The sequence below is a fragment of the Accipiter gentilis genome, chromosome 26 (assembly GCF_929443795.1).
Source record: "Accipiter gentilis chromosome 26, bAccGen1.1, whole genome shotgun sequence".
NCBI lineage: Eukaryota > Metazoa > Chordata > Aves > Accipitriformes > Accipitridae > Astur > Astur gentilis.
Genome location: NC_064905.1, coordinates 17,897,468 through 17,923,763, shown reverse-complemented (window position 1 = coordinate 17,923,763; position 26,296 = coordinate 17,897,468). Strand labels below are relative to the sequence as shown.

The 26,296-nt window shown below is 48.0% G+C and overlaps 1 protein-coding gene across 1 annotated transcript; it reads left to right on the top strand.

Annotated features, from left to right (window-relative positions):
* Nucleotides 1–319: 319 nt before the first annotated feature.
* Nucleotides 320–7,114, top strand: WNT8A (Wnt family member 8A). The gene is made up of 7 exons (XM_049829468.1): nt 320–616; nt 3,456–3,671; nt 3,763–3,796; nt 4,013–4,151; nt 5,151–5,276; nt 5,404–5,546; nt 6,539–7,114. Exons 2-7 carry the CDS (start codon nt 3,601–3,603, stop codon nt 7,112–7,114), a joined length of 1,089 nt encoding a protein of 362 aa, XP_049685425.1. The 5' UTR covers nt 320–616; nt 3,456–3,600.
* The last annotated feature ends 19,182 nt before the right edge of the window (nt 7,115–26,296 follow it).

Here is a 26,296-nt window from a genome sequence, read left to right as displayed (position 1 = left end):
CCTCGCTAGCGAGGGGGTGGCTTTCTAATTACCCAGGTGGATTTTTATTGTGATGAAGCCAGCAGCGCAGGATTTGACGCTAGGGGTCTGAATGTGTCACCTGCCAGGGGCAATTTAGCAAGTGGTCTGTGCTTTATTTTCCTGTTGTCCACAGCCATGGGGCTCACCGACCCGACAAGACGAGAAAGCCCATGCCTGCGGGACCCGGCAGAGTGTGTGGCACTTATATAAACCGATTTATGTCCTGTCTGCCTGCCCTTAAACCCCACATTCTGCTGTGAAGAGGGTTTTATGGGTGCATGGGGCTGTACACAGTATTACTGTTTGTTGACTTGGGGCAGATACCAAAATATTTTAGGATTTTGATTGTCTCATGCAAAGCACTGGCTGTTTCGTCACATAGCAAGAAAATAAGAAACAGAGCATCAACATTTTATCAGCAAAGCCAAGGGGCTCCAGCCGACGTTGAGCGCACCGCTTTCCAAACCGCCTGCCCTGCAACAGCACGTGGAGCCAATGCAAACTCCCGCGGTGCCACCGTGCTGGACGGCTGACGGCTCGCTTGGAGGTCCCAGGCTGCCCAGAACAACTGATGCTTCATTTTCTGCATAACCAGGTAAATTCAACAGAATTTTCCTTTCAGATTTTCTTTTTCCCCATCCAAAAGCAAGTTTCTAGGCAGCGAGAAAACCGAAAAGAAACTCCTTTGGCATCATTTCACAGATGGGACTACAGCTGAGGAGACACAGGCTGCGACCGGCGGGCTTTTCTCATGGGTGATGGGGGAGCACCCAGCCCTGCAGCCCTCCAGAACCCAGCCGGGCTTCGCCCACACGCGCCCGGTGATGTGTGGAGCAAAGCACCGAAATCAGCTTCCAAGCAGCTACACCCAGTCCAGCTCTGCCACTGATTTACCCCGAGATCTCAAGACCACCTGTCTCTGTGCCTCAGTTTACCCAACTGCAGAGACAGCTATATTTAATCTCTTTTACTGCAAGGACATTGCACGAAGCGCTCTATAAGTGCAAAATGTATTAACACAGCAAGACCAAAGTCTGCTTTTGCCTAAAGCGGGGAAGTCCTGCGGTGATACGACTGGGATCGTTGCGGTCCCATCGGTTTGCCGGGCTGGATGACCCCACAGAAGCGCTGGCTCCCGCTTCCCAGGACCAAGCTGTAAACGCAGAAGAAAAACTGCAGCAGTGCAGGAAGGCTTGTCCCAGCACGCTGCTTTGTTTGCTGACAACTACTGTGAGTGCCAATGTTACAGGTGACTTTTAAGATCCCTGTGACTTTAATTGGAAAGGGCATTTTTAATAGCCCAAGCAAATAGCTGTGTGAACCTGCCAACTGCAGTGACTGCTTGCGGCAGAGCTTCACACCCAGAGACGCTGTTATTCTTCTGGCGTGTGATAGGAATATCATGTGTGAACTGACATAGCAGACACGCCAACATTTTTTTAGCTGTACAAGCTCTCTCAGACAAGAAAAAACCCAAAAACATCAATATGCCCCCAAGACAGCCAGAGACAAACCCCAAAATTACCTGCATGCATATAGAAAATGCACAGCAGATTTCCAAACCGTATGCATGGGCTTTAATCAATGAACTTCACTGATACATGGGAAACACTTTATTCCCAGTAATTGTTCTTTGACAGCTCTAACAAGTAGGATCTGTTGGGGATGGTAATGATTAAAATGCTGACTCACAGAGGGTTTTGCCATGTTGGCGGGACTACACCAGCTTTGTGCTCACTTGGAAGGTATTTTGCATCCCTGCTTTTCAACCAATCTGCAATTTTAATCCTCCGACTGCAAACAGTTGTTTGTGGCTTTGCCCAACTGACTCCAGGTTTCCCTTCTGCAGGGTCTGGAGGGAGAGGGTTCTCCTCTCGCTCCCTAACGGGCGGCAGGACAAGGAGTGTCCCTGTGCTTTCTACAACCGGGAGCAGCAAGGAGCTCCTCTGCCTGCTCCTGGGAAGGAGGGAAGAGAAGTGACAGCCCCCCAGCTGCCTGGGACGTGAGCCGATAGACCTGCATTTCTGACATCCAGCGCTGCCATGCGTAAAACCACAGGGCAGGTTGGTGGCTTCGCGATGCTCTCGTGCACTTCATGGCAAGACAGCGAAGCACTTGGCAAACGTGCAGCCTCCTGCCTGACCACGGTGCCGCTGGCTGCGGCTCCTCGCCCGGGTGCAAACATGGGGTTTATCCCCGTGTGGCCCCGTTTCCTCGTGGCACAGCCCTCCAGGTGCCACGTGCGGTGCAGTCCCATTCCCTCGAACCCCACATTTGCAGCCCCTTCGTGAGTCCCCTTGCAGTAGCAGCGATTAACAGCAGGAGACGGGGGTACCCAGGGGTCAGCCGGGGAGCTGAGAGGAGGAGGAGGAGGAGGAGGAGGAGGAGGAGGAGGGCATGGCACGTCACTGTTTTGGGGCTAAGCACCCACACTGCCCCACTCAGCAGGCAGGATCCCTGCCCAGGGTGAGCCAGTCCCCAGCTGGGACCATTCAGCCAAAGGAAAACAGAGCAAGAAGTTTCCATGAACACCATCTCGCTGTTGCTCCATCCGCAGCATTACGGCTCCTTAGAGCCCTTAATGATATTGGCCGTAACTATTAAGAGGCTTTTTTGGGTCTCCTCTGATAAGGATTTTCCTTTCCCGAGCACGGCCGATGGCTCAGCAGCGGCGGAGGCCCCTCGCTCCGCTCAGGGGGTACGGGCAGGGCTCCTGGCTGCGGAGCCAGCAAGCAGCCGTGCTTCTGCTGCGGCAGCCTTCACCGTAGGGAAATTACTAACCCCAGAAAACTGTTCCCCTAATTACAGCATTGGAGCATGGAGCAAACCACATAAATGATTCACACAGTGTTCCCAAGCTGCAGCCGCGTAAATTAGAGAGATTTCCAAACACTCCCGAGCCGTGCAAGCTGTTATCAGAATGGAAATGCAGAAACTTTTGACGTAAAGAGGCGAGAAGGGAAAAAAAGCCCCGCCGTTAAACGCATCTCTTCAGATCAAGAAGAGCTGGGAGGTCTATCCCCTATAGATCTTTAGAGAACGGTTGTTAAAACTCCTCGGGGAGTTCTTGTAGGAGGGAGCAGGCGGATAGCAGGGGAACTATAGAAATGCATCAGCTTGTTATTTCGGAGGGACGCAGGGACTGAGCCTCTGCTGGCAAGCAGAGGATGAAAAGGAGAAGGCAAGCGGACTTGGAGCCAAGAGAAAGGGATGGCTGGCGGTGGGGAAGAGAGTTAAAAGTGTCCCATTGTTAGGGAAGTTTGCTCTCCTCCAGACCATCCCGCTCCCGGGGACACCGCGCCGCCTTTTGAAGTGCAACCTTAGGCGGTTCCTTGTCACCCATTGGAGCGGGAGCTTTTTTACCACATTAAGTCATTGGGTAGCAAATGAATGGGGGGTTTTGACTATTCACAACTTCACCTTATAAATATCAGGGCTGTAGGTTCCTGCAGCTTTCCTCCATCCCCATAGCTCACCTTGGGAAGGAGCGGAGGGAGGCGGCCCTGCTCGCTCGGGGACCTGCGGCGCGGAGAGCTACGGACCGGCGAAAGGGATCTAACCCCGCTCCTTGGGACAGCCATGAAGAGAAGCACCTTCCTCATCCTCTCCATCGCAGGGGTCTACGGTGCCGTTCTCCACGCAGCAGCATGGTAGGGTCCAACTACAGGGAAAGGGCATTTTTTAGGGATGCTCTTCAGCCTGCGGTAAGCTGTGCGATTCATTCTCTTTTCTTTGTTTCAGGTCTGTGAATAACTTTCTGATGACAGGACCTAAGGTAATTAACAGACGGGCGGCTGTCAGTAATTTAAGTAGAGCAATTTCATTTTACAAATGGGAAATAGGACTTTTCCAAGGAACCTCATTTCCCAGAGCATATTGGCTCCAAGTCCTGCCGAGTAAGGAGAGAAAGGACTCGCAACCTCTTTATGCCTGTTTTCATTGATAAACGGTAAAACACGGTGGGTTTTAACCCCGCTATTTCCCGTGCCAGGCTTACCTGACGTACTCCAGCAGCGTGGCGGCCGGGGCGCACAGCGGGATGGAGGAGTGCAAGTTCCAGTTCGGGTGGGAGCGCTGGAACTGCCCCGAGAGCGCCCTGCAGCTCTCCACCCACAACCGGCTCCGCAGCGGTGAGTGCGCCTTTACCTGCCGGCACCAGCATCCTCGTCCCGGGATGCCTTTGGGTATGAGCCGGGATGCGCTCCGGAGAGAGCTGGGGCTGCTAATTAAACCGACCGATGGAGAAGGGCTTTGGTGTCCCCAAAATCATGGTGTTTTTTCCTCTAACCCTATTAATTGGTGTAATGAATAGCGCTAACATTTTTCTAGGAATCCCAGGCTCTCTCTGGATCTCTATCCGTGCTAGGCTAGAGCTCGGTCCTTCCCGCAGTGCTGCTCCGTGGGCTTGCTCCTGCCACTTTGTGTGCAGCATCCCAGGGAGCGGAATGCTAGAGGCACCTGAGCTTGCAATGGGGAGAAGCGCAGGAGAGACGAAAGGAGACACCAGACATGCGCTACGAAACTGTCTTTGTAAGAAAGTTGTGGATATATTTCAATACTATCTACTTCAACGCAGAAATCTCTTTTTTTTTTTTCCCCAGAGCAGCATCTCTATTTGAATCTGTTAGGAAAGCCAAAAAAGAAACTAAATTAGAAGTGTGGGTGCAGACAGCTGTTAGCACAGGTTCAACGACCTACCGACTGAAACAAGATCAATGACGATTTTCCCCCCCGGCAGGCAAGATCAAAGCACGAACATACCCACCCCACCCCCCCCCAGCAGGAAAGGACAGAGACAAACTGAGCGCCAGGTGAAGGGAGTGATAACTAACCTTGGCCAGAGCAGGACTGGGGCATTCCCTTAATTAAGACCCTACTCTGGCCAAGAATCTCCATCCTGTGCGTGGACACCTGCATAATATTACACCAAATCACTGAAACCCTTGATCCTGAAGCCTGAAAAGACTCCGGTCATGAGCAGTTAATTTCTGTAGCACCTTACCTTTTGCACAGACTGTTTTTTCTTTTTCTCCTTCTCGCACCTTTGCAGCGTGGGACATCTTCATTCCCAATAAACCAGGACTGATGCCTATGTTTGCACGTGACAGCTTTTTTTCCCTCTCCCCCAGCTACCCGGGAAACATCCTTTGTACACGCCATCAGCTCTGCCGGCGTCATGTACACCCTCACCAGGAACTGCAGCATGGGAGACTTCGAGAGCTGCGGCTGCGACGACTCCAGGAACGGCCGCGTCGGTGAGCTGCCATCTCAAAACGGGCTGACATCATCTATCTCTCCATCCCCACATGCAGCCGCCCGGATTTCAGGGCAGAATTTGGCCCGACGGGGCAGTTCTGTGCTTAGCGTGCATCTGTCTTGCAGGTGGCCGGGGCTGGGTCTGGGGAGGATGCAGCGACAACGTGGAGTTTGGGGAGAGGATTTCCAAGCTCTTTGTGGATGCTTTGGAAACGGGACACGATACCCGCGCACTGATTAACCTGCACAACAATGAAGTTGGGAGACTTGTAAGTCAAATACTTATTAATAATTATAATAATAATGTCTATATTGTAAACAAACTGAGAGTCTGGTAGGCTGTTCAGGTCCCCACCTCCAGCCCTCTGTGACAATCTGACACCTGTAGTGTTTGCATGGGAAAAAAACACAGCCGGAATCTGACCCTAAACCTGAACTGCTGTAAGAGTCGTTCCCACTTCCAGCTTCAGCAGCTGGGTGCAAAGCAATTAACTACTAGCACACACCACTAATTCAGAAATGCATGGGGTTTATACCTACCTAGAGCTTGGCTGGTCTGTAAAACAAAGCGAGAACCACCTTACTTTCTTGCAATATGCACTTCCAAGCTCTTTGGCTGGGAAAGCCAGGTGTAGCCAGACTTGCCCCCCGCTCCCCGCCTGGGCCGGCATAAGCTCTCAGCATCTTGCCAAACCTCCTTGACTGTAAAAACAAGGATGGCAACACTTAACATACCTATCTCATAGGGTGTGTCGAGACTTAATCTCACATAGATACCAGTGATTGGGACCTTATAAATACCAGAGGGAGATAGGTAGATAATATCTGTGAAGTGCTTGGCCTGGAGGAGATGCAGAGAGGTTGGGTATGATTATTCCAAAGCAGTTTCACACGTTTTAAGTGAAACCTCTGAGGGGGATGATGGGTCGATGCTGTGCTGAGGGAGGTGAGCGGCGTGAGAAGGGCATGACCCGACAAAGGCTCTTTTTTCCTGGCTTGAAGAAACAGCTCCTTCAAGGGCTGGAGACAATAGTTTGTGCCCACTCATTATCTCTGTCCTTTAAATCAGTGAAGAGGGACAGATGTTTTCCAGGAACTGAAATAAGAGCATCAGCTCCTGTCTCGGAAGGACCTGAAGTCAGGCCCCGCGTGAGCCGCGTTTGACCCGCCGTCCCCCAAATTAGAAGTGCCGTAGAGCCTGGTTTTGAGATTTAAACGACGATGCTCTGCTGCTCCTAACTTCTCTACCGTTTCCACCAAGGCCGTGAAAGCCACGATGAAGCGAGCCTGCAAGTGCCACGGGGTGTCAGGCAGCTGCAGCATCCAGACCTGCTGGCTTCAGCTGGCCGAGTTCCGCGAGATCGGGAACTACCTGAAGATAAAATACGACCAAGCCCACAAGCTGGAGATGGACAAGAGGCGGATGAGAGCCGGCAACAGCGCCGACAGCCGCGGGGTCACGGCGGAGACCTTCCACCAGGTCCACGCCACGGAGCTCGTCTTCTTGGAGGACTCTCCCGACTACTGCACGAGGAACGCCAGCCTGGGCCACCACGGCACCGAGGGCCGCGAGTGCCTGCAGACCGGCAAGAACCTCTCGCAGTGGGAGAAGAGGAGCTGCCGCCGGCTGTGCACCGAGTGCGGACTCCGGGTGGAGGAGAGGAGGACCGAGGTGGTGGCCAGCTGCAACTGCAAGTTCCACTGGTGCTGCACGGTGCGGTGCGACCAGTGCCGGCAACTGGTGGCCAAGCACTTCTGCTCCCGCCGCGATGCCGCCGCCGCCGCCGCCGGCCCCCCCAGCCACATCAAGCGGAGGAACAAGGGCCATAAGAGATAAGGCGGCGGCCGCGGCACCCCGGGAGGACGCTTTGGTTGTCCCCACGCCCGGCAGCCGCCGCAGAGCTGGGGTGGGAAGGAGCGTCCCCGGGGTCCGAAGGGGCGAGCGGGGCATCGCGCCAGGCGGCGGGGTCTGCCGCGGACGGATGCTGTGAGATTAGGAAGCGCAAGGCGCAGGCGCTGAGGGACCACCGTCCTTCTTGCTTCCATGGGGTTTTTTTCCTCAATATTTACCAGTACCTTCTTTCTTCTCGTGAGTCACTTTATCTCTGGATCGGACAGAGGAAAGAATTTCACTTTTTAGGCGGGCTCGACTCCTCGTGCCAGCACCGGCGGGTCCGTCGAGGGCAGCGGTTGGGGGCTCCAGCCACACGGCAAGCGAGGTGGGGATGGATGCTGTGGCCAAAAACGGGTCCTGCTGAGCGGCTCCATCCCGGGTACCGCAGCCAGGGCAGCCCCGGCCCAGCCGTTCGCGCACAGCGGCTGCTCAGCAGCATTTCTAGTGGAAAACTTATGCACTTTCTGATGTGAGAAGAGGTTTTGCAGTGTCGTGGTGTGTGTATTACAACAACTGCAGCCTTTTGAGGGCTTTGATAAGTTTACAGCCAGTGTTTACAGATTTCATTTCTCCCCCTTCCCTCCCCCCTCCATTTTAGATTTTGTATTTTGGTACCAGAACCCCTGCTCGCAACAGACAGTAGCTTCATGTGTTTGTACTGGATGAAATTAAGCAGTTTACAATTCCTACACTTTTTTTTTTTTTTTTAATTAGCAGATAAGAATTCAGAATTCTTTATGCCTAATGTTGTTTATTAATAAGTTGTATTATTGCTTAGCACAATCTGTTCTCTCTATACATTTTGAAGGTATCCCTAAAGAGGTAGATTTTGGACTGTATTTTGCAATAAACACCACAATGAAAAGGATTGGCTTTTTTCTTTCTGGCTTCCTAGGAGTATGACTTTAGGTGCAAAATTCTCCCTTTCTGTGTAAAGCCCAGCGCTTCCAAGATTTCTCATCATTAATCCAAAAGCCACGGAAGCCAGCGAGAAGGTTGCTCTCCTAGACCTCAATAAATGTTGGCTCCAGCCTTCAATCCCCGGAGGCTTTGCTTTAATACCTATCACCGTAATATCTAACCTTTTTCAAATGCTGAGTATGCAGGCACTGCCTGGCTAAAGCCGATTTTGAAGCTCCCAACGCCTCTTTAATTTCCCTAGGCCCGACATCTCCCAGACAATGCGAGCCTGCCCCGCTTTGATGTGGAAAGCATCGGCACTCACTGCAAAATTCTTGGAGGCACGAGAGGAGCCCTTTGAACTGAGGGCAGGAGAGAAAACTTGGGGACAGATGTGAATGCGTCTGCTGGTTCCCCGCTGCTCCGGGTGCAAACAGCCCCACACCACGGCGGGGAGGGCAGGAGGGGACACGCGCTGGCTGCTGCCATCCCAAGTGTGTCCTGCTCTTCTCCTGGCCTCCCCAGGGCTGTGTTTCAGTCCGGATTGCTCCCAGGATTCACAGAGCTGCTCCGGAGGGAGCCAGGGCTCTGCCACCACCCGCACCCGTGCTGCAGGGGCAGAGGATGCTCTGCCAGGGTTGCTTTCCAGCCAGGGGAGGAGGAGAAGGAGAGACAAGTTTAATAAAAAAAAATAAAACCCTACAGCTCTGCCAGCATATTGCGCCCACACTACCAATGCTTTGATGCTATTTTATCCGGGTATTCCTATGGCTGCTAGTGCAAACACAGCCTCGACATAACGCTCGAGCCAAATCGGTAAGCTCAAGGTGTAAAACACACAAGTCGGGAAGCACAACTGACTTCCATGCACTCATTTTTGCAAAGAGCAGTTCATTAAGGCTGGGAGGGCTATGCCAGCAAGCCATCGGTTTGGGGTTTTTTTTCCTGCCTTTGGAGTAGCTGTTTCTAAAACTTCCATAACTAATAGGCCACGCCACCAAAACAAAAAACCCCAGGATTTTTGCAGAGCGTTGCCACAGAAGCATTTGCAACCCACCAACATTTAGGCTGAACTGGAAATGATAAAACCAGACCGAAAAAAGCCCTTTCCTGCATCTTGTGCGCTGGCTGGCTTGTCTGCACAAAAAAACCCAGGCTCTACTTTAGTAGCATCTGCTGTGGTTGCCCGGACTGCTGGTACCCTGTCCCATGCCTGGGCAGCCCCAGGAGCTGCGGGCACAGGGCGCTGCCAAAATCCCACGGACCCACAAAATGAGGTTACCCAGAGCACAGGACGGTCGTACTGATGTGCACTTAGAGGAGGGAAACAGTATTTCACCAGGATAATTCCCAAGCACACATAAAAAAATCTTGCTGTACACCAATAACAGGGTTAATAAACTGCGTAGGTAAATTTCGGGAGACGAGGGCTCCCCGTGAGCAGGCACGTTCAGGACTTGCTGGGTATCATCTTACGCGTCTCTCTGCAGCATCTTTTCAAACTAACAATACTGCAGAAAAGAGGAAGCGACAGACTCGCAGGTGCCCATAGCACCAGACCAGATCTCTGTCCCACGCGGGCTCCGTCCCAGCGACACGGGGCTGCAGAGAGGAGCAGAGATGCCGCAGCCGAGACCGATCCTTCTCCCGCTGAACCCTCCCATTCCCACCAACCCACAGCCAGGGGCTTGCTGAGCCAGCACTCGCATCCACTGCGTTGCATTTAAATGCTGGAGATGAACTGTTCTTCCTTGAATTTGTCTAATTGATTTTTTTTAAGCCATTTACATTTCTGGCACCCCGACTATCTAAGGCAACGAGCATATCTTATGCAAAAGCCGGAGACCAAATGCAAATTGAAGCAAACTCAAGAGAAAGTTATGTTCCATCCCATGATACAAATTTCCATTCTCTTTTTATAGCTCACAGAGATAATACCAAGTCTGAACAAATACAAGAAACAACTCTATGGCTTAGAGCTGCACCTTGCCAGAGATATTATGGTCCTGGAGAAGCTGAAGCTCTTTCATCCACCCCCTTGTTGCTTGGATACAACAGCCATCAATTCTCACTACATTCACTACAAAACAATAGAAATTCAGGATCATCTTAATCCATCACGGCACTGTCAGGGAGCCCCTACACCCCTGCCCGCTGGTACTCGGTTTCTGTAACAACACACACAGAAATGCCCCGTGCACAGGGTGGCACGGGGTAATAAACCCCGCGGCTGCCTGCAGGACACAAGCCGTCAGGCTGATTTCATCATTTCAGGAGTGATTTTACCTGGGCAGCAAACTCCCGCATCGCAGTTTTCGAAATAAATAACGCCACACACAGCAGAGCAAAGTCCTGTCACCTGCTGATTTGCAAAGGCTCGGTTCTCTAACCGAAGAGCATTTGAAGGGACTGATGATGTCTTCAAACCTGAATGTATTTACTCCTGATTACCCAAAGTCAGCTCCAGTTTGGGACACTGATCCCAACCACCTGTAACTCACTGCATGCTCAGAGGAAGGGATGGACTGGTCCTATAAAGCCTCGAGGAGGAACGTGATCCTGATTACAATGAAAAATTTAAAATCTTAATCTGGGCCAGGCGCTGTATGAGCTCAAACCAAACCCCTGCCGCCTGCCCCCGAAGAGCTGCCAGCACCGCTTCTCCCCTTCGGTGCCGACAGCTCCCCACAGCCCTGGGGCACTGGAAGGGGTGCTGGGGATGCCCCGGAGCAGGCACAGCCCACCGGGCACCCCAAAGGGGCGCTTCGGGCAGGGTTGTGGAGCTGCTTGGACAGCCCAGAGCTGCCGTTTGCAGGGCACGGCCGTTGCCACGGCCAGAGTAACCTACGCGATAAGAAACCTGTGGGATAGCAGTCGAATTGGCCTGAAATCACCGTTGGCTTTGTGGAGGTTTACCACCACCGTCCCAGCAGCGTATTTGTGCCTTTATTGTGGGAAAGGATTGGTTTGTAATCCATTTTTCATGAGAAAGGGAAATACGTTCTAAATGAAGAAATAATACAGTCCAGCTATAGCGTTACCACAGACCAGGGCAGGAGCCTTATGTCAGAGGAGCCTGCTCAACTAATAGGGCTTCAGAAAATCAGTGTTGGGATATTTGTACCATGATAATACCTCGTGGGCTAAGCCCGCGAGCTTTCCCGGTCCTTCCCCTCTAACCCTGGATCATCGCTGTCACCGTTTCACCCGTCGCCTCTTGGCCGTGCCGTGCTGCCATCCAGGCACCCATCCCAGCACCTTCAGCGGGAGAAGCAGCAGCCACCAGATTTTCTTCTTGTTTCTTCTTCCCAGTCAGTGGAAATGTCCCCGCAGCCTAATTCCCCTTCAGGCAGCATCACGGGCACGGCTCCGTGCACGGTGTTGACTGGCATCGCCTCCGTCGCCGGGTGGAGGAAAGGCGAAGCTCAGGTGCGCGCCGCGCCATTCTGCTATCGATAGGGACGGGTCCTACATCCTCGGGGCAGCCCCAGCACACGGAGGAAAACTCGTGTTCACTTTTGTCTGGGCAGCAGCAGCGCAGACCCGCGGTTCCGCCGGTACGGTCTGAGGATGTCACCCAGCGCGGAAACTGGGTCCACGCTGTCGCTTTGGCTCCCTCTCCCAGAAGAGAGGGCGAGGATGGCTCTGACGGAGAAGTCACACCGTCCTCATCGGCCGTGTGCCTCGTCAGCATCTCCCCGCAGGCCGGCAGGGACGTTTGTGCTCACAGGTTGGGGTACCGCGGCGAGCAATACCTGCCCCGGACCCCCCCGACGCCTCGCATCGCCGTACGGTGACCACCAGCAAGCTGAGAACCGAGTTTATTTCATTCACAAAGTGCCAGCTCCGCAGGCGGTCCTCGCACAGCAGTTTGGAGGTGGCCAGATTTCGGCCCAGCGCTGCTCCTTCCCACCCCAGCGGGGGCTGCTCTCTCCCCCCATGCCCCACAGCAGCCCCCGCCGCATCCCACCATCAGCCCCCCTTTACCCCAGCCCGCTCCGCTCCAGCTGTTAAACTCCTTGCCTGGTGGATTACCTTTAATTTATGCCACCAGTGCCCTTTCATGGATTATAATTCTGCATGAGATGTTTGTGCTGTATCCTCCCCCCGTATTAAAGTGTCAGGAGTATATCCCCAGGCCATCCATCTTCAACACTTCCGCACGGGCTTGGCAATTCTCCGACATGAATATTATGGCTCTCAATGCAGAGTCTCCATCACTCAAGCTGACAAGTGTTAGAATCTCCTCTCTTGAACAGGGTAAGTGACCTTTTCATATGCAGCGTAGATTCCCGGTCACGCTGCATCTGGTGCAGTGAAACCAGTGAGTGCCAGCAATTCCCTAAAGTCTTAAAAAACAAGTCACAGGCCCTTTTCGACTTGCAAAACCAACCCTTAGCATGACAAAGTTAAAGGGCCTTAATCAGCCCCTGGTTAGCCAGTGCCATAGAGAAGGGTGAAAAAGCATCTGTGCGATGCCTTCTGCGGGATTTATTGACAGGAATTTTCAGGGCAAGATGGGTGTTTGGGTGTTTGGCTTGCTGGAGAGTATAGGAAAGATTTTGTGACCAGTTAGTGACTTTAGTGACTTTGAAACCTCAACTCTAATTTTAAGCAACATTTTTTTCAAGCGAGGTGCTTAAAGTTAGATCCCTAAACCTCACCAACCTGATTTTCGAAGCTGCTAAGCACCTGGGCTTCCCACAGTGCATGGAGGAGCTTCCCCCTACCTGTGCCTTGAGAGAAGCAGAGGGAGAAAACAACCCTTGAAAGCCCTTCCAGCTCAGACCTTCACAGCTGTGCTGCCGTGGGGACACTCCAGTCCACCTTACTCGAGAGAAAGCGAGTCCCCTGGAACTGAACTGCGTGGCGATCCAGGTTAAATCCCCCCTACAAAATTCACTCTTTACCCCAAGTCTTTGGCTAAACTGGTGCCGAATTATTTTTTTTCTTCTCTAGAGAGCAAAGGTACTTTCATCGCAACTGTGCCACCTTCCCTCTACGAAGCTTCTCGTGGTGGCTCGTCGCCAGCACAGCACAACAGAAACTTGTTAACACCTTTTCAGCTCCCTCTTAATAAAGTCGAGGCAATTAACAGCTTCGCTATTTACAAAACAAATCCTCTTTGCAACACCTGAGAAACAGAGTTACAAGTGTTTCCCAAACATTTCTCAGTTGGGGAGAACACCTACAATAACTGTCTACCGGGATGTGTTGCATCTGCTCTCCCTTGGCTGGAGAGGACGAGTCCATATTCACCCGGAGTTCATCCTGCACTTCCATCCAGGACACCAGATCAGCCAGCGCAGATCTGCTGGGAAAGTTTCTTATCCAAGGGTTATTCCAAAGAGGAACGAGTGTACAGGGAGCCAGGGTGTGAATTAACTGCCCCCACGGCTGGTCCTTACTCCTGACACAGCCATACGTGATGGAGTACAAGAGCCACGTGCGGGTAAGGTAGGTTGTTCCCCTCCAAAGATGTCCCCGTGGGTGGCTGGCGGGGAGTGGGTAACGTACGGCAGATTTACACCTCCGCACGGGGATTCCCAAGCTCCCCTCCTCTTTTTCTGGTTCCCTGCTCTCTCCTAGGATACATCCCATGCCCCCCACTTTGCAAATCACTGCCCTGGCTTACAGTGCAGTAAATTCCCCCTTTTGAAACAAGCCCCGAGGAGATGAGCAATATAACAGAAGATTGATGGATTAAAGAAAATCGAATAAATGCAACTTGCAATGTACTTTCAAAATTAATTCCTTCCTCCTCTTTTCCTCTCCCATCCCACTCTCCTTTCCTGCAAACACACACAGTGGCCTATAATTTAGGAACAAGAAAGATGACGTGTTCCCTAACTAAACCATTTATTTAGGTGCAGAGGTGACTGCTGGGACAACTTCACACAAGAGCACTCCCAGCCAAAGTGGACTCGGTCCAAACACTTCTGGAGTTCAGAAAAGACACAGTTTAAAGCCTATATCAGGTCTTGGGCACAAACTCATCCCTTCCAGAGGGCCTGAAATGCAGAGAGGAAAGAAGAGGGAGTTGGTGGTTACTCCAAGTGAAGTACGGAGCAGAGACTGATGACCACAGCTAAGAAATATTCACCAAATGCAGTTAGGATGCAAAGAAGAGTAGCAATCATGTGGGACAGAGTGGGACGGGGCCAGAAAATGAAAGAGAATAAGTCTAAGTCTGTTGTACAAAGGGAGTGTAGAGGTTTACAAGGAGAAGGACATGATGGGAAATAGAGAGGGAGATCTCAAGTAGTATTTCAGCTTTTCTTTTCTTTCTCTCTCTAGTGTTTCCTCAGTTTCCCATGCAACGTTAATCGAAGCCACCTGTGGGCATGTCCCAGGAGAGAATAGCTCGTCAGGGGACATACGACCACAGAGCCTGGACAGTATACGGCCCTTAATTTCCTCCTCGGATGCTTTCAATAGCTCATGGGATGCCATAAAAGATGATAATGACTAGGTCAGTGGAAAGACTGTAAAACAGTGGGGAGAGGCACAAGCGTTACCTCACTTGGGCTCAAACTCGGGCCATGCATGGACGGAGTTTGCTGGTTGCAAGCTCTTGTGCTTGGGACGGCAGCTGCGCTCCACGTCCCCCCGTACAGCCAGTGCTCAAAACTGGGCTGTGACGAGTTACATGGTCTGAAACGTTGGGTTCTGAAGTCGGTGGGATTCTTGTCATTGATTTAGATCAAACCTGACAGTTCAGTCGGACACAGGCAAGGGTGAGGACACCACTTCTCACATTTCTTCCCAATTGCGCGGACTTTTCTAACTCACAACTCTATGGCTCCTAGCCCGACACTTCCAGGGGATCATCTTCAAGACTATAGCCGGCAGCTTTAAACACAATAATTTCTATTTCTCTCCCTTTTGCCCAGTGCCTTGAAGCTAAACCTGCTCTGACCCAGATCTCCATCCCCACTCCTGCCAGGCAGACACTTCTGCTGGCCAGCTGCCATCGACTATGACAGGGACAAGGCACCTCCTCCCTATCACTAAGTGGATTTCAAAGGCAATAAGCAAGAGAATAATTAAATTAACTCAGTCCCAAATACCTCCTGAGGTGCCAAGCATTCCCAGCATTGCAGCAGCACCGCAGGTGTCTGGAGAGCAGGTAATTCCAGTGAGTAGCAGGCTGGAAATGTGGCTCCAGGGAACATCTCTGCTGGCGCGGGAGCACCGGCGGCAGCCGATCCTGGACAGGAGCGCTGGGAAGAAATTCTTGGGATAGCTTTGCTCGAGCCAGCTCAGGTCCAGGAATAAAACAGCCCCATTTATGCTTTGATGTGCTTAAGTTAATAAGACTTATCCCAGGGCAAACACAGTTGTACTTCTCACCTTGGACTACTTTATCGCAGCGTGTTCATTTTTTTCCCCCCCCAATCTACTACAGGCTGCGAGACCTGAATCTGGATTCGAGAGCACCCACAATTTGGGAGTGATGAGGGCACAGCCTTCGCTCAGCTCCAGCTCCGAGCTGTGCACGGGGAGCCTGGGACGGCTCTGGCCAGGCTTAGTGGCCGGGCAGAGGACATCCCCGCTGCAGAGCTTTATCTCACCGATCACCAGAGAGGTCACAAATCACCATCCGATCCCTTTCAAGCAGTTGGGAGCACTAAATTGTACCTCTCCTATCCCGACACCATCCAATCTCCCAGGGCCAGGCCAGGTACATTGATAAGGAGATAGCGTAATTGGTCAAAGAGGATGGAGCCCAAAGTTCACAATTTCCTGTGCTTTAACCTAGAAAGTGCCATATCTGTGGGAGAGTCTGATTTAGGTCATTTTAGATTATCTCACTTTCTGAAGGGGGCTGCTCTGGCCGAGGATCTGCCACCAGCGAAGAGGATCTCAGATTTCATGTGAAACTAAGTACGGGGTGCTTTGTACGTTTTCAGCACACATTTAATTATAGCTATGATCAAATAAATGTTTAGGAAGAGTGACGGCACTATGAAGAGAACCGAGAGTGGCAATCGGCACCTTCCAGCAGGAAGCCAAGCGGAGTTTTAAACCCCAGATGGTCTTTGGGGCACTTTCACTTTCTCTGTTCTGCGAAGATGATGTAATTAATTTCCACATCACCATGATTTGTTCAGTAGCGTATTAATCGCCCCGCCTCATAACGAAGCTAACTACTGACAAAAAGTCTTCAACTCACTCCCTTGAAATCTGACTGTAGGAGGACACTGGCCTCACCCTGGGGAACTATTTTCCTGAAGAGTTTTTCTAGCACTAAAAACGCAGGTACATCTTGGTAGGCTATTAAATCCACATGTGAAAATAAATTCCTCTATCATCTTGTGCACGCAGTTTAGCTTGCTTTTAAGGAGATATAAATGCATTAGAGCGTCCCATTAAAGCAATTTACACGTCTTGCTTTATTTTCCCAGACAGGCCATTTCTTCCTTGGAGATTACTGGCTTTTGGGAAAATGTATCAACTAAGGAGCCGTGGAATAACAGACTTGTCCTTCCGGTGCTACTCCCTGGAACAAATGCCACCCTGGCCTGTGTTTTGAATGGCAGGCAGCTTTTCACACAGACCGCTTCAGCCTCTGATGCTTCTTTTTCACAGTCATGTGGCGATGGGGAAAAAAAAAATAATTAAGGCCCAAAGGCTGGAAAAATGAAAACAGAAAGCGGCGAAGCATGGCTGAGACAAGCGGATCAGTGCCTACAGGGTACAAGGAGACTTGCCAGAGATCCGTCCCCCACGGGAGCCACATTCGGCAGCAAAGGGGGAAGAGCTGTGGTGGCTCCCCAGGTTTAGCCCAGCGTTGTCCTCTGCTCCGTCGAGTGAAGGGCCATCAATCATCGTTCAGCAGCTCTCTGATGACTGAGGGGCTTCTCCACAAGCACTCAGCTGCTAGAGACAGGCAGCGAGCAACGGGACACGAAATCTCCAGCTTACCCATCTCACCGGTGTGCAGCTGGACCAGAGACATACCCTTATTTTCTGAGATACCAGGGAAGCCACACACGCTTCTCTGCTTGCTGAAAGACATGGATTCTCAAGACAGCTAAATAAATGAAACCAGAAAAGGTCTAATTGTAAAAAACCACCAAAATTCTTTAAAAGAAGTTTTGGATGTGCTAGTCTTCCTTCTTAATTCCAGCTGCGTCCCTACCACCACGGACACATTTGGCTTTCAGTCTCTTCCTCAGAGGTTTGAGTGCTAATCCACCCACCAGTCCTTGAGGAAGAAATGCTCTGGAGATTGCACCTGGGTTAGAAATAGTCCTCACTTCCCAATGACAGCCCAGCCGATAACACAGCACTTTATGGTCCTGGCTGCTGCTGCTGCTATGGTGTGCTTTCCATTGCAAGTCACACTGTGACAAATTACAAAGTGTTCTTTCACTGAAATGCCTTCAGTAGTATTTATATTTAAGAAAAACTCCAGATTGCACAGATGAGGTAGCTGATGATGTGCAGTTTCTACATTTCACTTTTTTTACTGTATTTTTTTCTAAATATCCAGCATTTCTTGACGCCCTTTAATATTTTTTTTGAACTTTTTTGCAAAAGTGGTAACCGTTTCCAGCAGAAAACAATTTCTGACTAACTCCACCACAGGCCTGCAGTGCATGACATGCAAATAATACCACTGCAAACATGCAAACAGCTAGGGAAAAGGTAAGTAATGCAATTGCTTGGCAAAGAATCACAGCAGCCTGTATTCTCACTTAAAAGTTTTACAATGCACTTGCTGTGATGCAAGAAGAGATCACAGCAGGCCGAAGGCCTGGAGCCACCTGACGCTGGCTCCTCACTTCTCCGTCCCACAAGCAATAAGGCTTTGGGAACACTGAGAGGTCACCTGGAAACACCTCTGGGCTGTGGATAGGTTGGACAGCCTCCTCCCAACTATTTTTTTGTCCTGTTTAGGAGGTCAGAAGACTCTGACATCCTCAGATCTAGCCTCAATCTCCTTTTACCTTAAAACATCCTGAGCAATGCCTTTGACTCCCTGGCTGATGGTTCAGAGGAGCAGACAAGCTGCTTCCCAGGCTCTGTCACACCGTCACCCTCTCTGATGGAGAAAAATAGATGTAATCCGTTTTGGCAGTGGTATATGTTTTCATATTACTTGGCTGCTATGTTTATTTCCACTGATTATTTTTTTTAAGTACTTGTTCAGGATCCTACAAATACCCAGTATACTTAAAAACACTCCTTCCACATTAATCACGTAAGAGGAACAAAATATTTTGTGCCAACATACCGATACTTGCCCTGGAGAGTCCTTTTTCCCTAAAGAGTCGTACGCTCCATGACACAGGACACCTGGACCAAGCCCATTGGTATGCCAGAGCAAGATAATCAAAGCAAGATCACTACATCAGGCTTGGACATCTCAGGGAAGGATGTACAAGAGAAGGTGGTAAGAAAGGGAGCAAATTTATGCTTCCTGCAATGACAAAGACGAATGTCTTGATTGGCCCTGAAGGGACGTAAGAAAAAAAGACTTCTTTTCCGCAGGACAAACCATTAGAGCTAAGAGGTCTAAGCCAGAAGCAGAGCCTATGGCTAAGTGATGGCTCAAGTTAATTCACAAACCAAGTTTAACTACTTTAGCAGAAAAAAACCCAAACACATCGACAACAAAAAAACCACAACCCAGGCTTGGAACTCTTCAAAGTGTTTCAGCCAAGGAAAAACACCCTGTCCACTGCAGTGGGCAGTCAAGTAAACTTCTGGTGTGGCTGGCAAGTCAGATAGCTAGTGCAGGAGTCAGGAAAAGTCAAGCCTAGAACAAAACATGCCATCCCCTCTATGTGGGGAGCACCACATGTCCTCCAAATTAAGGGTCTAGATACCTTCTCGGGACATTCTCTCTGTACTTTCAGTCATTCAGGAAAGCAACGGCTCTTTGAAACTAGAGAGTGATGCCAAAAAATCTTGATTTCCACAAAGGAAAGTCAGGTATAACAGCCTGGATGGCAAGGACAGGACTGCCCAGTCTTTGGAGACTTAGACTTCCTCAAGGCAGCCCCTCTTCTCTGCAACCTCGCTTAAAAGACTTCCCCATCATCTCCCAGAGCCTTACTAATTTAGCTGAACGGGTTAATTGTGACTCATCTTATTATTTCTTCCAAAGAAAAGATCCAGAAAGTTACCGCATTCCCCTTAGGTGTCTGCAACCCCTGCTGTGGCCTGAACTTAAGACACCAGAGGAGCTGCAATATTAGCTGCACTGGAATGTTTTGGTTTTCCCTTGCAAAACAGGCCCATCTCTCCAAGTGTGAATGTGCTTCAGTTACCTAAACATACTTGAAAGGGGGGGAAAAGGAAATTTCCATTTTTTTGTATTTAACCAAAGAATTCCCATTTTTGTTGAAACCAAACAGAAAAGGGCATGCCTCAGCACATTCCCCTTGTGCTAGATACCAAGGTAAGAAGAAACTTTTAGAAGACTACATTTTCCTCTAAAGCTTAAACAAATTCCCATCAGCAATCTGTCACCTCCGGACCAGTGTGCAAATCCTACAACCTCCGTGAGCAGAAATGATTCAACGTTAAACGTATGTGCACATAAAAGACACATTATATTTCTGGAAAACCCACCCGGCACCAGGTACTGCTATTTCACATGCACAGGTGGGTTGGCACATACGAACCGTGACTTCTGAAAACTCTTCTGTGTTTAAACTTTCTCAATTGTAAGGAAGAAAACGTGTAGCAGAACTGCAAATTAATACTAGGTGACAATGAAACAATTAATTTTCATTGGAACTGGATAGATAAATAAAGATCCAATTTCTTGTCGGTACAAGGGAGTGAAAAATCAAAAGCTGCCAGTTTATACTGCCAGGACATTTTGTTCTCAGGTCATACCCAAACTGACATAATAGCGTTCACCTCAGTAGAATTACACCAGATCATAGTACCTAAGGACGTGGCCCAACATCATCTTCTGCAGTAAATCTATAAAAGCACACATAGAACTTGTCCATTTCATTTAAAAAATGTACTTCAACTTACACTTTTCCCTCACGTCAGCTGACAAAGATCACATCAACTGTTTGTACGCAGAATAAAAGCAGTTAGAGGGGGAAAAAAATAGCTAGAAAATGTAATTGTCCATCAGTCTTTGCTCTCTCTGTCCAGATCAGTCCTGCCCACACACACCTGCAATAATCACTGAGCTGAGCAGAGTTCAGTAAGAACATTTGCAAGGCGGAGGCATAGGGAAATAATTTCTTTCAGTGTTGCAGGAACGGAGGAAGACACAAGCAGCCAAAGCTGAGTTAGCAGAGAAGAGGAATATGCCTGTCCTCATTTGGCCTTTTCTCTACCTGTTCTCTTTTTTTCACAGCTCCAAACAATGGTGCAAGTGAATACACCGTGAGGTTTCCTCTTGGATCATCGCCTTTAGTGGCTGTAGACAGCAGCACGGAACAGCAAACAAAACAGTCAGAGATGCCACCAGAACAGAGAAACAGGGATCCTCCCAGTCACAGACTCATCTGTATCACTGGAGCTGAATTACTCCAGCCTCAGAGGTGCGCTCCAAACTTGCTAGTACAATACAGACAGACACGACATCAGAATTATGCTGGCTCTGCTCATTTTCACTTCCACAGACGAAGCATGACTTCTCACTGTCCGTTACAGCTCCCCAGCTTCCCTCTCTCACAGCTGTGTTACATAAAAGTTTTCTTATTACTATTTTCAGTTGAAATGTTGTTTTGGCTTCAATTTATTCCCACTAAACTGAATTTACATGGTTACTGCAATGCCTTAGCAAGAGACGTGCTAAAATACCACTTTTTCCTTTACTGTAAGACATTCTTGTAAGATGTTAGACCAACAGATTCTTTAAGGTTATTCTGCAATATATGTTATTTAAAAAAATAAGCCTTGGCTAAACTGAAAGAAAACTGGCCACTAATTTCTCATCACTGATTTAGGAAGTCCAGAAGTCATTAACAGACTTGTAACAGGCATTACTACAGTGACAGCAGCTTTCTTCATTAAAACTTCATACCACACAGAGAAATTCTCTGCACATATTCAGGTAACAGTCACGGTCTCCAAAGAAACATTTCAAAACACGATATACCAAATGATCCAAGCACCAAACGACTGGCAAACCTTGAGAACACAGGTGTTAAACTCCCCATTCCTACGTACAAGTAGGTACTTAAACATGCAGATCCCAGCAGTGCATATGTAGTAACCATCTGCTTCTGCAATTACCCATATTTCCACTCCAAAGTTTAGTGCAGGCAATAGGTGCATGAGCACTAACGCTCCAAGAAATGGACTGCTCAACCTAGCAGCCCACGAGGTGTTGGATGATCATATGAATATTTGCCCAAGTTCAGGTAGGAAAATTGAGATTAGGCTCACAGAAGCCTGGTGGACAAGTCTGAGCCTTGACTTGTGTTCTGTTCCAGAAAAAGGCAGTGAAAAGTCTTCTTCCACATTAGCTCGGAAGACTTTAGACTGGGCTACAGATCCAGTACACGGTGCCAAATCTCCTTAACTACAAGCAGGCATTTTTTTTATTGAAGAGATACACTGATACACTGCTCAGCTGATATGACACAAAGCTGGAACTAAAGAGAGATGGGGTTTATTCTTGATCCTGCTGCTGCTCCAAAGGATGACCCGAGGAGAGTCATTTCAATTCTCTGTCCCTGACCTTCACACTTGTACCATTTGTGTACTGCTGGTTCCTTTGGTACAGCACTGCCTCATCTACCGAGGAGAGATGTTATAAAGAAACTAGGTATTGTTATTAAAACCATGTTTATGGATTACTTAAAGTTGTTCATTCCAGGAATCCCATGTAGTCTTAAGAAGGAACGCTTTGCAGAGAGAATGAGCAACTGGTAAAGATACATCATGGCTGCTTTGCAGTGTGGTGACATTCTTTGCCATCGGTAGTGATGAATTAATAGCAATTATAACACTAAGTTTGGAGAATGCCTTGACACTGAGTCAGCACACAGGTGAGGCAATGTTTTATTGCAGTTCATTAAAAAAAAAAAAAAAAAAAAAAAAAAAGCAATAAGAGGCTTAAGAAACCTCACAGAACCTAACTACATGAAGCTAATAATCGGTGTGATAAACTATGATTTACATGAATAGGAAATTGAATGGACATTTCATTTCCTATGCCTTTGTTGCTCCCATTCAATTGCACGGATGGTGCTATTCAGAGAAGCCAGCATGGTGCCTGTTTACAAGAGAACTTTGCAAAACAAAGACAGTCACGGTCAAAACTTTGCTGGTCAATTCAGTATATTTACATGGAAGACCTCTAAAGAAAAAAAAAAAGTATTCTGAAATAGCCTCATAAGATAGGTTATTTGGAAGTGGTAAGTAGCATGGAATGATCTCATAGCTATCTAAACGTGTGGTGGCCACACAAAAAAGCATCTGGTTTTCAGACAGAGCCTTGATCAAACTTTCCTCATCCAGGCAAAAATACCATCACACAAGCCCCTTAGCAAAATGGCAAATGACAAAGTGTTCTGCATACAGAAAACAGTATTGTCCAAGTCTGGCTCCAGACAAATATGGCACAAACTCTTTGCTTTCAATAGGAGCTGGGAATGTGCCATGCTAACATCTGACAATACATTTCAGACATATATATAACGTACCATCTGAGCAGGTCCCAGAAATGATCCGATTTTCCTTCTTTCTTTTAACCAAGAGAATGGAATTGCTCCAGATTTACAATGAAGCAAACTCAAATCACAGTTGGAACCACTGTTTTTAAGAAGACCTTGCTATGCCATAACTTTTCACGGTTCAGTTGCTAAATTACACATTATAAAAATAAGTAAGTGCAATTGAGAGACTGTGTTAATCTCAGAAGTTTAAACATCGCCCTGTAATGACTGCTTTATATTGGCCCATAGTAAAGTACTTTATGGGGCATGCAGGAGATTTATCCGCACGCGTACGTTAAATACTCCTGGGAATTTTCTCACATAGAGAGACAAGGCCTGACACAAAACTAAATATGTACAAAACTTTGCTGTCATTCACACTGCAACAGAAATGCCACCCAGTAAGAAAAAAATTTACGACACCTAAAAGAGATAAGAACCAATAGCCAGCATAGCAAGAAGATGTTGCTTTTGGAAGTGCAGAATTTCCTAACTTGACAATCAGTGCAGATTTTGGTAACATAACAAAAAACAACTGCCTCCTTGCAAGGAAATGAGAGCTTAGGTGTTGACTATAAATAGATCATAAAGAAACATGGGTGGTTTGCAGAGTAGTTTACTAAAGCCGAGAGAGTATTTAGAGCCAAATTAGGTTCTCCCACACAAAAATTCCCTGGAATTTAGGGTGAGTTCATATGCGATTCCTCGCCCAGGCAGTCTGGGGCTGACAGAGTGCACCCAACTGTCTTTCGCAATTCTCTCTGGTAATACAGAGGATCCATCCAGGCCAACTCAGACATTCCAGGTGAGAAGACTTTTAAATAAAGTAAATGTGATGGTAAAGAAGTTGCAGATATGGTACAAGTGAGTGTCTGTTGTGGTTTTTTTTAAATAATCATACATCAGAATAGTACCGCAGCTAAGCAAGAATGAATCAGCCAGGTGTTCTCAGGGGACAAAATATGATGCCGTACAAGACAAATGTAAGCATACCCAGCAAGGCACTACATGAAGTACTTTGTAAGAAAGCATCACCTCCCTCAGCTGTAAAACAATCACAAGCAGTAAACTGAAGAGAATTCTTAATCCTTCAGTGTTATCATTATTAGAGTATCATTCACCCACTTGTCTGCAAGCTGCCTTCTTCTCCCACTAACCGCTCCGTCTTACAACAATGCCTCATTTCTGGCTCAGAAGACCAACAATAGGCTCTCCCCTGAGCTTATGGCAGCATCTCCATGATCACTTGGCAGGAGGCAGCATAACAATAATTTGACAGGCATCCTCCCAAGGAGACTCAACACATCAGTCACGCTGCTGACACACTCCACACCCAAAAGAGCTCATCCAGACTACAGAAGATTGCTAGGTGCAGGCAGCTGCTCTTGATTGACTATCCAAAAGATAGCAAGTTGCACTAACAGCAGAACAAGAAAGTACCTATTTCCTGCGATGGTCCTTGTGACATTACCGTGCTAGTTTGAGCTAAGCCTGCCTGAGTAAAGCAAAGCAGCAGGTAATCAGTAGAGAGGACTGAAGTCCTATTTCTAGTCCGAGAACAAATCTACTGACTGGCATCTAAAAGGAAATAGTACTGCAAAAACAATTGCAAGTTACCTTTTTATGATGTGCAGAGTCTCTCTTTCCAACAAAATAAAAATAATTACTCTTCAGATTTTTTTAAAAAAGGAAATTGAAAAACCACAGTATGTTCAGAGGATGCACTGTTGTTGGGTAGTACCAAAACCAAGCAACATTTGCTGTCCAGAATAACATGAATTATCTTGATCTGACTGCTCCAACTTAACGAATTCGAATTCACTGTGACTCTTGTGGCTTTAAATAGAATCTGGCATTCTAATATGGCACTGAAAAAAAAGAGTTTGAGTCACTCCTTCCTTTCATACAGCGCCATGAGACAAAGGTCCATCAGTTTATCACCAATATACCAATTTTGCTTAGACAACTGTTGTTTAAAGAACAGTCAAGATCGATAGCTTGAACAAAAGAAGACAGACAAATCCTCTCTTCTTTTCCTATGTGAGAAAGACAAGGGTTTGCAAATCTCCATGTAACACTTTTGGGTTTTTTTTTGGTTTGTTTTTTTTGGGTTTTTTTGGTTTTGGTTTGTTTGGGTTTTTTTTGCTTAAGGTTGTTGAATGAAACTCCTGAACTCCGAACAGCAACTCATTTCTGAGGCTTGGCATGCTGGAATGCTCTGACTTACACAGGCAACGGGGAACTGACTTTGACTGAGGTTTCTGCCATCTTTAAAGTATGTTCAAGGTTCCTGGCAGTTTAATTGCTCTTAAAGATAATAAAACCCTTATGAGACAGGAAGGGTGAACAATCAAATACTTCAGATTAGCTCAATCTGTATAGTTCCAAGAATAACTTCCAGTGCAGGTGATAGCAAGCATATGATAAGCAAAGTTCCAGGAGAAAGTCTGTTGAAAAAAACAGAATTATGGGAAACAGACTGAACTGCCGGTTTTATGGACATAGCTCTACTCCAGCACTCAGGCAGTAAAACTAAAATGAACTCCCTCAAAGTTAAAAATACCCAATAAAACTCAATAGGCAAGGTAATTATTTTGACTCAACAGGGGAAGAAGACAGGTCACTCGTTCCCACAGAGAATAGCTTACCTTGCTGACACCAAATAGTAAGACATCTTTCAGTTCATCTGTTTTTTTTCCAAAGCTATGTTTTCTGTGATATGGATTTATAACACTGGCCAAGCCTATACCACTCTGGGCCAAAAAAACCCTAAAGACCAAAAGAAACATAAGCAGCACATCCTCCAACAGCCTCTCCTGCAGTGTCACAGCTCCCCCAGGGGACCAGGCTGGTTGTCCATTTTACATTCCCAGGACTGACCTGCCCACATTCTACTTATTAATGCAGGTTCCTCAAGATCTCAGCTGTGAGATTTGCTGGATCAATACTTGTCCTAGGTGTACAGATACAGTGGGTCAGGATGGCACCCAAGGGATGAAGGTACTGTCTCTCTTTCTACCTTTCCCTTAGAAAAATGGAAGTGAACACCAGTCAGCAAGTGAAGGTGTTAGCTCTAATATTAGAGAATAAATCCATGATAGACATACACTTGAATGACTGAAACCTTATATTGCATGGGTTATAAAGGTAACACTTGCAACATCAGCTGCTTTTGCCCTTTCTCCTAGCCCTCCTAGTAAGGACCCACATACTCTCTATGGAAGTTATGATCTTCTATAGATACAATATAATACAGGTCTGTCACAAAAGCAAAACTGAAAACTCCAGCAGTAATGTAAAGCAGATATTTATTGTCAAGCATTATCACAACAAAGTAAGAAAGAAAATGCCATAGTAGCTAACAAAATGCAGGTGAATGTCTTGTGAATTCACCCGATTTTAGTTTCTGACATCTTCAAAAAAGAAAGTTTTGCTTTGGCTGACAGGAAACCACAAAGTACAACTGTCCTGTAAATGGAGCAGACATACACTGTGACATTAATTATAGGCAAAATAAATTAGTTGTAAATGGATCTATTTAGTGTGTTTCTAACCACCTAAATTTTTTTTCTTCATA